Source organism: Notolabrus celidotus, chromosome 1 (genome assembly GCF_009762535.1).
Source record: "Notolabrus celidotus isolate fNotCel1 chromosome 1, fNotCel1.pri, whole genome shotgun sequence".
NCBI lineage: Eukaryota > Metazoa > Chordata > Actinopteri > Labriformes > Labridae > Notolabrus > Notolabrus celidotus.
In genome coordinates this window covers 21167873-21182072 of record NC_048272.1, presented here as the reverse complement: position 1 = coordinate 21182072, position 14200 = coordinate 21167873, and the positions used below count along the sequence as shown (strand labels likewise).

Genomic DNA, 14200 nt, shown 5'->3' with positions numbered 1-14200 from the left:
CTAGACCACTCTATGTCAAATTATGAACCCCACCTTAATCCATCATGAGCATTGCACATGGCAGTATTTAGCTGTGTGGCAAGGAAAAACTTCCTTTTAGCAGGCAGAAACCTCAGGCAAAGGTTCCACCCTGATATTAATTCAGCCACCAAAACGCATGATACAAATAAAAACTGGGCTTCTTAAAGTGCTGTGTTTGCAACTAACAAAAATGTTACCTTATTTTTAAATTTAATGTTTTAATTTTAGTGCATGTTTTTATTGTACATGGCAAAATTTTGAGGATGAGAGAAATCTTAAAAACACAAATCCAGGAACATGAAAGTGAAAAGAAAGTTCTGTGAACATTTAAAAAAATGTTTTTATCTCACATAAAGCCGCCTAAAATTACAGAAAAAAATACATTTAATTAATATTTTTAGCACCAAAGAATACAATGTACAAGAAAAGCTCTAATTCTCTCAGTTCTTTATGCACTTTTATCATTTTATTTGTCCATACTTTGATTTTTCATTATCTCGGATATGCACCTGTGCCTTTTTGCATTAGATTTTAAAGATTTCATGACTAAAGCAGAAATGGTTATAGAAGTAGAGACAAATACTTCCTGTCACTTAACTTGTAACCTGAATGGTCAGAATCACATAATAACAAGGTCCGCCCTGAAATTTAGACCCCACTCAAACTTAAAACTAAAATTAAAGAGTTCAACAGTTCTACTGTATGATTTAATCACCCAAAATTGTAAGTAATCAACTTTTATTCCTCATGTAATAAATCAAGGGACACTTTTCCTGGTTAATCGCTGATAACCTATGAGGTGCTTCACTGTCTTCCTGTGCAGTGCTCATGCATGAGCTCCTAATTGCGTTTAGTTGTAAAAGGACACATGTCTGTTTTCTCCTAATGAACGGAGTGTGGGAAAGCCCTGGAGAGCAGACTCCATCCGCACCAAAGTGATCCTCTTAAGGGAATTGGCACACTTCAGGAAACAGTTGCAACCCCCCCTAAAAAAAAAAAACTCCCACCCTCATGTTGTCATAACTAGAATCTTAATTCAGCTTACTTTTATACAGCAGTGTGTTCGTTATTGAAGGGTAAAATAGGATGATGTTGATAAGAGACAAACAATCTTGGATGGATATAATTTTTTAGTGAAATTCCTCGACAAGAATTCCAATTTTACAAACTGTCCGACTCAGCCAATGGCGTGCTTTCCCTCCAGATGGTCGGTGATGTCAGCCTCTTGTTCTAACATACAGCCAGCATCTGCCACAGGAGTCCCTTTGTGGATCAATGACCACACCATACAGGGAGCCAGTGTGGGAAAGTGAGCTCAACGTCTTACTCACACCGACTACAAGACACGTGTCACATGACTCTGCATCTGGACGTCTGCAGAATAATTATCTTTGGTTTGTTCCAGGGTTTATGCATGGCTATAACACTGATTTAAATATCTCATAGTGATCACAAAGTCTAAAAATATCAACAAGGCATGATTAAGGAATTAACATTTTTTTAAAAAAGCAATGTATCCAATACATTTATTATGCAGAAATTAAGATATGTCTTGCTAAATTAAGTTGTAACTCAAACAAGGAGCGTAACGAGTTAGAATCTAGATTATTGTTTCCCTTCATTTTTTAAAAGAAAAAGCCTTAAAATTATTAATCATATGGAATTCAGGTTGACAAGCGAGTGCTCAGTGAAATCCATTGATCCTGATCTCTCTACAGGGTCACCACTTTCCCAGATCCACACAGAGCTCTGTGAGTGTGTTTCCATCACCCCCCCCCAGTCCTCCACCTGTTCCCCTGAGATCTAACCATTGTCCCCAAGGCATTAAAAGCATTCAGCATGTTGCCCCTCCACACGCCGTATTGTCTCAACAAGCTCTCTGATTGGTTGAGAGTGTGAGAAACTCCAGTCAGTCCCAAACCCACACATTCATATGGAGATGTGGGACTTTAAATAAGAGGGATGAAACCAGCAGAGATCAGATTCCCTCGACAGAGACCTCTACAGCACACAGATCCAGACATGGCTCCTACAATTACTGCAGCAATGACCAACTCTCAGGAGCACCTCACTCTGATTCACAAGGTAAATTCAAGATCCAACAAGACTTAAATCTTATCAATGACAGATTGTCTTTATGCCAAAACCTCTCTCCAGAATAAGTATATTAATGACTTTCTTTTTTGTTTCTTCAGCTCAGAAAGCCTCAGGTGGAGAAGTTACGCAGAGAGCGAATCAACAGCTGCATTGAGCAGCTTAAGTCCATCCTGGGTCCAGAATTGCTCAACCAGCAGCCCGACTCCAAGCTGGAGAAAGCAGACATCCTGGAGATGACAGTTTGTGTCCTGAGAAGACTGCAGAAAGAGAATCAAGATGTGAACTCAGCAGCTGTCAATCAGGGCTACTCCAGGTGTGTCCAAGAGGCCACACACTTCCTGTCCAGGGAGCAGGTGAACATGAAGTCCCAGAGGAGACTGCTGAACCACTTCAACAAGCTGCAGTCTTCCTCTGAGAAGAACCTGAGAGACGCTGACTTCTCTCCTCTGAGCTCCTCAGTCCAGACCAGCATCAGCAAAGAAAAGAGTCCAGTCAACAGCGCCCCCTGGAGGCCGTGGTAGACTCCTACGAACTGGAGTTACTACCAGACAAACTGACATGACCACATTGGTCAAAGATTACTGGACTGAATTCAAAACATTCGCGACAGGAACATTTTTTTCTATTATGAAATTTGAAATTCGTGTCATGCATGTTGCATGAAGTGAATCTAATTGCATTTGCAATTTCTAATACTTCATTTATCATCTTTTGATATTATTGATCATACTGATCAAAAACTCTGAGCTGACCTTTTTATGGCATGTTGTCATTGAGGGTTTATCTCTGATATATAAAAACTGATCTGTTGTAAGATCGTACTGCTTTACCTTTTTGTAAAGGTTTTCTCAACCTCACAGTTTTCTTGTGATACTTTAATACTTACTACATGTGATACATGTCTATTTGTCCAAATGCACGTCATGTGTAGAACAAGATGGAGGCTTTTGATATATTATGAAGTCAACTAAACTTAAAGTTAGTTTCATTGACATTTTGCCATCATGCAATTATAATTACTTTGTGATTATTGGTTAATGATCTGTTTTAAGATTGATATGTTTTTCCTTTTATTACAAAGGTTTGTTTAATGTCATACTGTCACAGTTTTACAGTGAACATGTTATGTCTTGTATTGTTTGACATTGAAAGAAATAAGACTTGTTTTAAGGTCAAATTTATCTCAATGATGTTCTACATTAAGGTTTAATGTTTTATACTTTGAAAATAATCACCTGATTCAGTGAGAACTGTGTTCTCAGATATTGTGTATTGTTTGTCTTTGATAAAGATGGTTGATCCTTTACTCTCTGTGAGTGCAGTGTGTCTTGTAGAATTCTACAAGCTGTTGTTGTTGTGATGCATCGTCACCTCTATCATTGTCTTTCTGACCCTATTGGCTCTTTGAGCTTTGCTGAATAAAAAGCACTTCAAACTGTAACATACTGTTGTGGAGTAAGTTTGTCTCACCTCTTTATTCAGGAAGAAAATGAAACCTCTCTCTTTCCTCTTCCCTTTATTTTGTGCTCCCTTTTAGTCTCCCAATTTTCTTGATGCAGCCTTGTATTTCTTCTGCAAAAACATAAAGCTGTGTTGTTTTACTTGGCTATACTCAACCTGTAAAGAGGTAACTGTTTGGCTCATTCAATAATGCACTCATCTTCAAGCTGCAAAGCTACACATAAACACAAAGAAGCCAATAAGCTCAGCTCAGACAGGGTTCCCACTCTTTTCCAGAGATCATTTTCCAGGACATTTCCAGGACATTTTCATTGATGATCAAGCTGGTATGACCATCTAAATTTAGTTCCTAATTTAGTTCCTAAATAGTCTTATATGTTCCTCTCAGTGGAAGTCTACATTGAAAGACATGTATTCTATGGCTATCAATTAAATCATCTCTTACATACTTAAAAATGATGGCAAATTGATAATAGAATAGCCAGGGACCCCTTACAGGTGAGAAAATTGTCCATGGCCCCCTCATAATTGTAACAGAGATTAAGCACATTAGTGATGTGTCATGATCAAAAGCTGCGGCTCTGAGAGTCGATGCTTTATAGTGAATCAGAAGAGCCGGCTCGCATCAAGAGAGAAAGCTGGCTCCCAGTTTTTTCCTTTCGCTGCTTAGCTCTCACAGTGCTCAGCCCCAGCTCTGCTCACAGCAGAACTTTGTTTTGATTGGTCAGCATGGCGGCCATGTGGCAAATCATATGTGAGGATATAGGATACAGGTGGTGGAGGGGAGGCTGTGTATCCTGGCTTCATCTGTTCCTTCAGAGAGAGTCTTCTTGAAGACTGGGCAAATACTCACTGAGAGGAGAAATCAGATCAGCCCATCCAAGCTGAGGCATCTGATTTTTCTCAATACCAACCTGAGGACATTTATAATATTTGCTTGAGTTTGGTTCTGGTTCTGTTTGCTTGTGTTTGGTTCTGGTTCGGTTTACCTGAGTTGGTTCTGGTTCTGTTTGCTTGAGTTTGGTTCTGGTTCGGTTCTGGTTCTGTTCTGGTAAGGTTCTGGTATGGTTCTGGTAAGGTTCTGGTAAGGTTCTGTTCTGGTTCGATTCTGGTTCAAGTCTGGTTCGGTTCTGGTACGGTTCTGGTTCGGTTCTGATTCGGTTCTGATTCGGTTCTGGTTCGGTGCGGTTCTGCTTCAGTTCTGGTTCGGTTCCGATACGGTTCCGGTTCGGTTCTGGTTCGGTTCTGGTTCGGGTCTGGTTTGGTTCTGTTTCAAGTCTGGTTCGGTTCTGGTATGGTTCTGGTACGGTTCTGGTTCGGTTCTGATTCGGTTCGGTTCTGGTTCAGTTCTGGTTCGGTTCTGGTTCGGATCTGGTTCGGGTCTGGTTCAACTCTGGTTCGGTTCTGGTATGGTTCTGTTTGGTTCTGGTTCTGTTCAGTTCTGGTTCTGTTCTGTTCGGTTCTGGTTCTGTTCGGTTCTGGTTCAGTTCTGGTATGTTTCTGGTTCGGTTCTGGTTCGATTCTGGTTCAGTTCTGGTTCGGTTCTGGTATGGTTCTGGTTCGGGTCTGGTTCGGTTCTGGTTCAACTCTGGTTAGGTTCTGGTATGGTTCTGTTCGGTTCTGGTTCTGTTCGGTTCTGGTTCAGTTCTGGTATGTTTCTGGTTCGGTTCTGGTTCGATTCTTGTTCGGGTCTGGTTCGGTTCTGGGTCGGTTCTGGTTCAGTTCTATTAGGGTTCTGGTTTGGTTCTGGTTTGGTTCGGTTCTGGTTTGGTTCTGGTTGAGTTTGATTCTGGTTCTGTTTGCATGAGTTTGGTTCTAGTTCTGTATGCTTAAATTTAGATCTGGTTCTAAACCTAACCCTATCCTAACCCTAACCCTAATCCCAACCCTAACCCTAACCCTAACCCTAATCCTAACCCTAACCCTAATCCCAACCCTAACCCTAACACTAACCCTAACACTAACCCTAATCCTAACCCTAATCCTAACCCTAACCCTAATCCCAACCCTAACCCTAACCCTAATCCTAATCCTAACCCTAACCCTAATCCTAACCCTAACCCTAATCCCAACCCTAACCCTAACCCTAATCCCATCCCTAACCCTAATCTTAACCCTAATCCTAATCCTAACCCTAATCCCAACCCTAACCCTAATCCCAACCCTAATCCTAACCCTAATCCCAACCCTAACCCTAACACTAACCCTAACCCTAATCCTAACCCTAACCCAAATCCCAACCCTAACCCTAACCCTAATCCTTACCCTAACCCTAATCCTAACCCTAACCCTAATCCGAACCCTAACCCTAATCCTAACCCTAACCCTAATCCTAACCCTAATCCCAACCCTAACCCTAACCCTAATCCCATCCCTAACCCTAATCCTAACCCTAATCCTAACCCTAACCCTAATCCCAACCCTAACCCTAATCCTAACCCTAATCAAAACCCTAACCCTAATCACAATCCTTACCCTAACCCTAATCCTAACCCTAATCCTAACCCTAACCCTAATCACAATCCTAACCCTAACCCTAATCAAAACCCTAACCCTAACCCTAATCCCAACCCTAATCCTAACCCTAATCCTAACCCTAATCCCAACCCTAACCCTAATCCTAACCCTAACCCAAATCCCAACCCTAACCCTAATCATAACCCTAACCCTAATCCTAACCCTAATCCTAACCCTAACCCTAATCACAATCCTAACCCTAACCCTAATCATAATCCTAACCCTAGTCCTTACCCTAACCCTGATCCTAACCCTAATCCTAACCCTAATCATAACCCTAACCCTTATCCTAACCCTAACCACAACCCTAACCCTAATCCTAACCCTAATCATAACCCTAACCCTAAACCTAACCCTAATCATAACCCTTATCCTAACCCTAACCCTTATCCTAACCCTAATCCTAATCCTAACCCTAACCCTAAACCTAACCCTAGTCCTTACCCTAACCCTGATCCTAACCCTAATCCTAACCCTAATCATAACCCTAACCCTTATCCTAACCCTAACCCTTATCCTAACCCTAACCCTAATCCTAACCTTAATCCTAATCATAACCCTAACCCTAATCATAACCCTAACCCTAATCATAACCCTAACCCTAATCATAACCCTAATCCTAACCCTAACCCTAACCTTAATCCTAACCCTAACCCTAATCATAATCATAACCCTAACCCTAATCCTAATCCTAACCCTAATCATAACCCTAATCCTAACCCTAATCCTAACCCTAACCCTTATCCTAACCCTAACCCTTATCCTAACCCTAATCAAAACCCTAACCCTAATCACAATCCTAACCCTAACCCTAACCCTAATCCTAATCCTAACCCTAACCCTAACCCTAATCATAACCCTAACCCTAACCCTAATCCTAACCCTAAGCCTAACCCTAATCCTAACCCTAACCCTAATCATAACCCTAACCCTTATCCTAACCCTAACCCTAATCCTAACCCTAACCCTAATCCTAACCCTAACCCTAATCATAACCCTAGGATCAGGGTGATAATGATTTTGTAACAGAAGAAATGCACACAATTGGGCATTATAAGGCTTCTCATAAAACACCGTACGTAAAGGGTTTTCAACACAAACTATTATTTTTTGCAAAATTAAGGTAAAAAATATACGGCTACAAAAGATCCTACATTAAGAGCCGTTTGAGAGTGGAAAGAGCCGGCTCTCTGAAAAGAGCTTAACTTCCCATCACTAAAGCACATGCTTATTACCTTTTGCACTCTTAGTTGCCCTTGGAACTATTTGTATTGTAAAACGTATCAATGTAAATACTTCAGACCTGTACCATAGTGATAACAGTGTAACAGTGAAAACAGAGGGTCATTTCATTCCTTGTGGACTCAACTTGACAACATTTATACTTTTCAAGTAATTGATCTTAAACGCTTTCAGAAAATTAACAGTAACAAGACTCACATATCCCTTCGAGCCACCAAATTGTATCATAACAATGGTGTATATGCTGTTTTATAATGACACAGCACAATTTTATAATTTATTAGAAATGTATTCAAATTATTTCACGGACCCCCACGCTATGGTTCGCAGACCACCAGGGGTCCCAGGACCCCACTTTGAGAGCAACTGAGCTAGAGTACGGTAATTGAGCCAAATGTACCATAAAACATAAACAATATACCCCCGTTTTCTGTGAATGCATGATTATGAAGTGAAGGAGAAAAGATGTGAAAAAAGTTGCGCAGTGTCGCTGTCTTTTCCAGCACAGCATGCACTCAACTTTCAATGAATGGGGATGTGTTTTGTTAATAGGGTCAGGTCAAACACAGCCATGTTGGAATAATTTTCCAGGACTATATGTGATCTTCCAGGACATTTTACTTTTTCTCCCATTTTCCAGGTGTTTTCCAGTACTGGAAAACTGGTCAACTGATTTCCAGGTTTTCCAGGTTTTCCAGGACGCGTGGGAACCCTGTCAGAGATAGGTTCTGACAATCAGATGGTCGAGACATTAGTCTGCCGATATTCTTCATGCATCAAAAGGAGTTTCAAGCTATCATTACAAACTTAACCACATTTAAGAGAGTCACCAAATCCTGGATAATTCAACAAACCTGCACTCATGTCAGATTTTTTTTGCATACTTTGTCATTGCCAAATGTGTGTTTTATTGTATCTAGCTGTATTTAAAACAAATTTCATTTTTTACGTCAACTTACTGTTTTAATATGTATTGTCTCAAAAGCTCTGCTAGGGACAGGTGTTACAAATTAGAATTAACTACAAACACCATGATACTTACATGGGTTTGCTGCTCTCAGATTGTAAAAACATAAATAAATAAATAAAATGTCACCTGCAAACACTCAACTAACTGAGCAACTAAAAGATAAAACATGTATTAATATCTGCAAGTAAATTCAGACATCATGGTATGTGGATTTTCTCCAGGTCTGTAGGGGGCGCTGATTGGAGCTGCATAGATTTTATTTTCTGTTATACAGAGAAGGAGACCAGGCAATGAATCAGACCACAAAAGGCTGGATTATTCCTGAGCAGAGTGTCTCAGAGTGACATTTGTGCAAAAATCCCACATTTCTTGCAGCACAGCTTTGTATTTGAAGAATAGGTCTGTTGTTGTGTTTGCTTTGGACTTTTTGCACATGATTACAGTCGGTCTCTTCTTTGGGGAATCCTCCAGACAGTTGCGATCTGTTTGGCCAACTGACAGCTCAAGGCCTTAACTTTTCAGATCAAACCCATTAATAATTGCACTTTATTATTTAGTCATCCAGGCCTGAACGGGTTAAAGTGAATCACTCACTTCTCAGGGGGATGTTTTTCCAGAACTAATTAAGATGGTAGCTTCGACTCTTCATGGAGTCCGCGAGGTGAAGGTCATTATTAGACGAGTGCGTCGAGTGAGATAAACACCCACAGATTGATGACTGACATGTTATGACAGACATATTGTTTGTGTTGTTAGAGGAAACAAGCGCTGACGTTAAACAGCCTTCTGGTGCCAAATTACTGAAACACTGATGACAGAGCAGCAGCTGCCTGAAGACACAGACTCTGTCTCTGTGTGTGTCCATCTTACGAAATCCATCACAGTTAGTCCACATTAGTTTGAGTCTAACTTTAGTTAAACTGACATCTTGGTGAGTTCCTCGAGGCTGTACTGAATGTAAATAAACAAGTTGGCTGTGAAGTAAAGGACGGCTTTAATGAGCTTAACACAATCAACCTGCTTTCATTGTCAAGAAGCTCTTTTGCTTTTGTTTTTTCACTTCTGTCCCATTAAAGTTACTAACCATAGACCTTTCTAGAGTCCTTGAGCTCCCTTGTCTCGTAGGTTCCTCTGGATCTCTGCTGCTGTATACGTGCCAGACTTCAGATGCTACAACTACTACTATCTGTCTCACCACTATCATCTCTCTCTCTCTTCATCTCCCTCTATCCCTCTCTCCAACACGGTCTCAGCAGATGTGTGTCTAACATGAGTCTGATCCTGCTGGAGGTTTCTGCCTGTTAAAGGAAGTTTGTCCTTGCCACTGTAACTTGCTAAATGCTGCAAAGTGCTCTGCTCATGGTGGATTAATATGAGGTCAGACCATAGACTGTATAAGGGTCAGACTGAGTCCTGTCTGTAAGATGGGACTGGATCTTATCCTGTCTTGATGTTGGGTCATTGTTAATAATAGAACAAAGAATACACAATAGACCTGCTCTGTTTGGAAAGAGTCTTTAGATGCCCTTTGTGAATGTGTGTCTTCTGCTGTTTCAGGAGGTTTTCATGTCCGGTGTGAAGCCCTTTTTTTGCTATCATAAGGATGAACTTGCCTCGCCTGATGTCAGGCCATCTTGTTTTATCTTTCTACCAAGTCCTCTGAATCAGGACTGGTTATCTGAGCCTGCAGACTGATGGTTAGGCAGAGACCAGCACTGTACTTTGCTTATGGGCACCTCTCCAGAAACTAGTCCATACTTTGATCTTTGACTGTGACTTGAACAGTGAACTCTCTGGTTTCCAAGCCAAGTCCCTACAGACTGATGTAGGGATGACCAGTCTTCACCAGGAGGGACCAGTCTTCACCACTAGATGGCATTACTGCTACACTTGTCTCTGATGTCAAACCAGCAGCATTGAACATCACTCATATATAGTTTTTGAGTGACTTAGTGCTCCCCTTTGTACGAGTAAAGTTTGACTCTGTGAGAGAACTTGTGTTAAATGATTGTGGCGCTGTGATACAGACCTGTTGGGAATCCCCTTGTGTTCTGTTTACTGTCACATGTTTCCCTGCAGAGAAGAAAGCTCTATCAGAGTAACTAGCACTGGTGGCTTGTGTTGGATCTTGGCCTCCCACTCTCCTGTTTATTTTCTTTTATTTGATATTCGTGCGCCAACTCTCTGCACGCCTGCCAACAGTTGCCACCAACACGAAACCCGTAATAGCTTCCATCCCTGATATAAAAATTGCAATCAAGTCAGGTCCCCGGGGGAAAACCAGAGAGCGTGAAGCGTTTTGGTTTGGGATGTTCTGTCAGCGGCAACAACATGTTGAGCAGCCTGCCAGCCAGCCTGTCAGGCCAGGAGGGAGAAGTGGAAAATTAACCGGTGCTTAGTGCCAGAATGATCATGTGACGGCAGCACATGAGAGCAACGGCAAGGATAGATTAATGAGGAACACTGCAGAAGTACACCAGCATGTGGCACTCAATTACAGGATCCAGTTCTCCATGTTCTTTTCTTGACCTTTAAACCGTCCACTCAGCAGAGAGAAGGTTTGACCAGACGATCAAACTATTACTCAGAGTTTAAAGGCTGTTATTAAGAGAAGGGGAAATGCCCCAAAGCATCTGAAAACTAGAGTTTAACATTTCTGGTGAACATGAGTGATGAGAAAGAGAGGCAGCAGGAACTTCTTTAGACCAAAAGACATCACAGCTTTGTGGATCTCTGTCTCTGTGTCTCACTGCAATGGTTCCTAGTATCACACGAAAACCTCAAAGGCTGCATTTGACTTAAAGTAAAGCTGATTTTTAATAAATTGCAATGATTTGCATGTTTAATATTCTATTATTTCGTATATCAAAACATGTTTAAGTCCCTCAACTATGTAAAGCTACTCATATATAAACAGAGTACGGTCTAGACCTGCTCTGTTTGTGAAGCTTCTGGTAGCAAGATAACGTTTGTTGTGATATGGTGCAGTATAAATAAAGATTGATTGATCAGTATCTTGATCTGGGAATAAAATGAACGCACTGAAATGTATGTTATGATCCCGACTTTCAGGTTTATCATTCCAATAAATGCTGCTCTGTAACCACTGTACAGCGTGTACTGTAACTTTGGGCTGTAACTGTGGGCTGTTTTTGAAACCAATTGCTCCATACTACCTTCAAATGCTGTAAGCAGTACGTATTGCATACTGTGTTTGAAGCTAGTCTGTAGTATGACTGTTCTGTCGGATGTGTTCTGCAGGATGCTGTAAATGTAACGGACCGTTTAACATCTGACAAAACTGCAACACACTATAGGTAATTCGGATAAAAACCGAGCAGTGCTGTGCATTGTGGGAAACAGTACGTGGAGGAGCCTGGTCCGCTGCATACTGACGCTGTTTTCGAGACCACAAGCAGTACGCACTGATTTGGTCAAAATTTAGTATGTAGTATGTGAACAAGAGCAAAATCTGCAGTATGCCAAAACTACCCAGATGTCGCACTGATTCAGGAACATTTCTCAGTATGCAGCAGACCAGTCTCCCTCACGTACTGTTTCCCACAATGCACACCACTAACGTTCCTCTGTATATGATGGAGGCAATTTGTTTTTAAGGGCTGTGAAAATTATTACATTCCATACAAACCACGTCCTCACTTTTTAAATCATAAGTGATGCTATAGAAGCAGTTTCTCGATCAGTTTGGCCGTTGTTTACTTCCGTTTTCCGAAACTGGATATCCAGTGATGCCTGACGCAGCATCCTGCAGAACAGATCCAACAGAACAGTCATACTACATACTGAATACAGCATTTGAAGGTAGTATGTAGCATGCCATTTTGAAAACAGCCAGAGAAATCTCTCCCTAATAAGAACGACACCCGGTAGTTTTAGCATACTGCAGATTTTGCTCTTGGTCACATACTTCATACTAAATTTTGACCAAATCAGTACGAATTAGTTGTAGAGTAGATGGTTTTGAAATCAGCCAATGACTCAGAGCTAGGGGACAGCTTCTACCTGTCACATGTTCAGAAGGCAAACAAAAGATGTTTGACCCAAAATGCAGACAAAAAGGTTTAATAGTAGTGATGTTACGAGATGTGCCGAGGCTTCGAAGCGTGTGTCGAGTAACGGAGGGGGCGTTTCCGTGAAGCGTGTATCGAGGCTTGCTTCATTGAGGGGAGGAGCCGAAAATGATGACGTCCGAAGCCTCGCTGCCCGGCTGTACCACGTGACCGCTTCGGCAAGTGGTTCAGATTTTGCTGCGAGGTTTGACAGCAATATAAACCCCTCAGGCTCCGTTCAAAATCTGGGTGTTTGATGGAGAGTTGCGCTCAGTTCAGACTTCGGATAGAGTTTTGATAGTTTGGACACTAGAGTTTGGACAGCGTTTATATAGTTTGGAGAGTTTAGAGAGAGAGAGAGAGAGAGAGAGAGAGAGAGAGAGAGACAGAGAGAGAGAGAGAGAGAGAGAGAGAGAGAGAGAGAGAGAGAGAGAGAGAGAGAGAGAGAGAGAGAGAGAGAGAGATAGATGGTTTGAAGATTTAGGAGTGAAAAGAGGACAGGTAAGACGGAGCCAGCTAGAAAGAGCGGAGTTAGGTGCGGACCTGTAGTCACTCTGGTGCGGTCTTGGCCTAATGGTTAAGTTGCACGCCTATGATACAATTGGCCCGGGTTCTAGCCCAGCCTGTAGCTTTTTCATCGCATTTTTCACCCACTCTTTCCCAGTTTCTACACTGTCCTCTCCTCTATAAATAAAATGAGTCAAAGCCCAAAAAATATAACTTAAAAAAGAAAGAAAGAGGAGGATTTCCCCTGTGTGGTAACATTTTGATTTAATAACTCCTAACTCCTAATAACACAAGCATATTCAGTGCCCTCTTCCTAGTTCCACAATCACTTTCACTGTCCTCTGTCTGCTTAAGCCAATCCCATTTTCCTAAAGTGACAGAAAAATATAATTACACAACCTGCCATATCATATGATACTACCATTTTGGGAAAATTTACACACACAGAATACATTCAAAAATATTGTATCATACACATATATGATAATTTATGTACAGAAATTATTTGGTCATACATTTTTTTGTAATTCATAGTCATTACCATAACAGAAACAAAAATGCAATGCATCACACATTATGTGTTTAAGATCCAGCAGCATGTAATGATAAACCTGGCCAGTAGGTGGTTTCGTGTGCACATGAAGCTTCGAGAAATGAACCCTTTCTCGAACCAATTGGCTCAAGTGGTTCGAAGCCTCATGAGGCTTCATCTCACCATCACTATTTAATAGTAAAAAAGAGATAAAACAAAGACTTACCGAGAACAAGAAGTCCAAAACACAGGGACGGCCAGAAACTAAACACACAGGGTAATCAACACAGGTGTGACACGACACAGGTGAAACTAATGAGGGCAATCAAACAGGAGGGAAACACACAAGGGCAGGAAGTAAAACTAAAACAGACACACAGGGAGCAAGAACAACAAAATAAAACAGGAAACAGTGGAGACTGGGGTTCGAAACCAGAGTAACTATGAACAAGACAACCCACAGATTGATTGACAAAACAGGAAGTGACCAAGAAACTGAAAACTAGGAAAATTAAAAACTAAACAGAAGCCACACATGACACTACTATCGTTGAAAACCAGTCAGTCTGAAGAGGAGGAAAAAGGAGCTAAAGTCTGATTCAGACGCAGTTAGGACCCTCATTTCATTATTTAAGTTCAATGTAATCACTGATAACGTGAATATTATTATACAGAGCATGAATTTCACAGTTAAATGGAATAAAGAAGGACTACAAAGTCTTATGTCTTAGTTTGATTCAGACAGTCTTAGCTCAGTGACTCTTCTCTCTTGATGGCACTTGA

The 14200-nt window shown here is 41.2% G+C and overlaps 1 protein-coding gene across 1 annotated transcript; it reads left to right on the top strand.

Annotated features, from left to right (window-relative positions):
* Positions 1-1737: 1737 nt before the first annotated feature.
* Positions 1738-2639, top strand: LOC117811424 (transcription factor HES-5-like). Its single transcript, XM_034681686.1, has 2 exons — positions 1738-2106; positions 2217-2639. Exons 1-2 carry the CDS (start codon positions 1984-1986, stop codon positions 2637-2639), a joined length of 546 nt encoding a protein of 181 aa, XP_034537577.1. The 5' UTR covers positions 1738-1983.
* The last annotated feature ends 11561 nt before the right edge of the window (positions 2640-14200 follow it).

Coding starts and splice junctions, on each gene's coding strand:
- LOC117811424 (XM_034681686.1), top strand. CDS start 1,984: ATGAAACCAGCAGAGATCAGATTCCCTCGACAGAGACCTCTACAGCAC. Junction 2,107..2,216: donor ACCTCACTCTGATTCACAAG/GTAAATTCAAGA, acceptor TTGTTTCTTCAG/CTCAGAAAGCCTCAGGTGGA.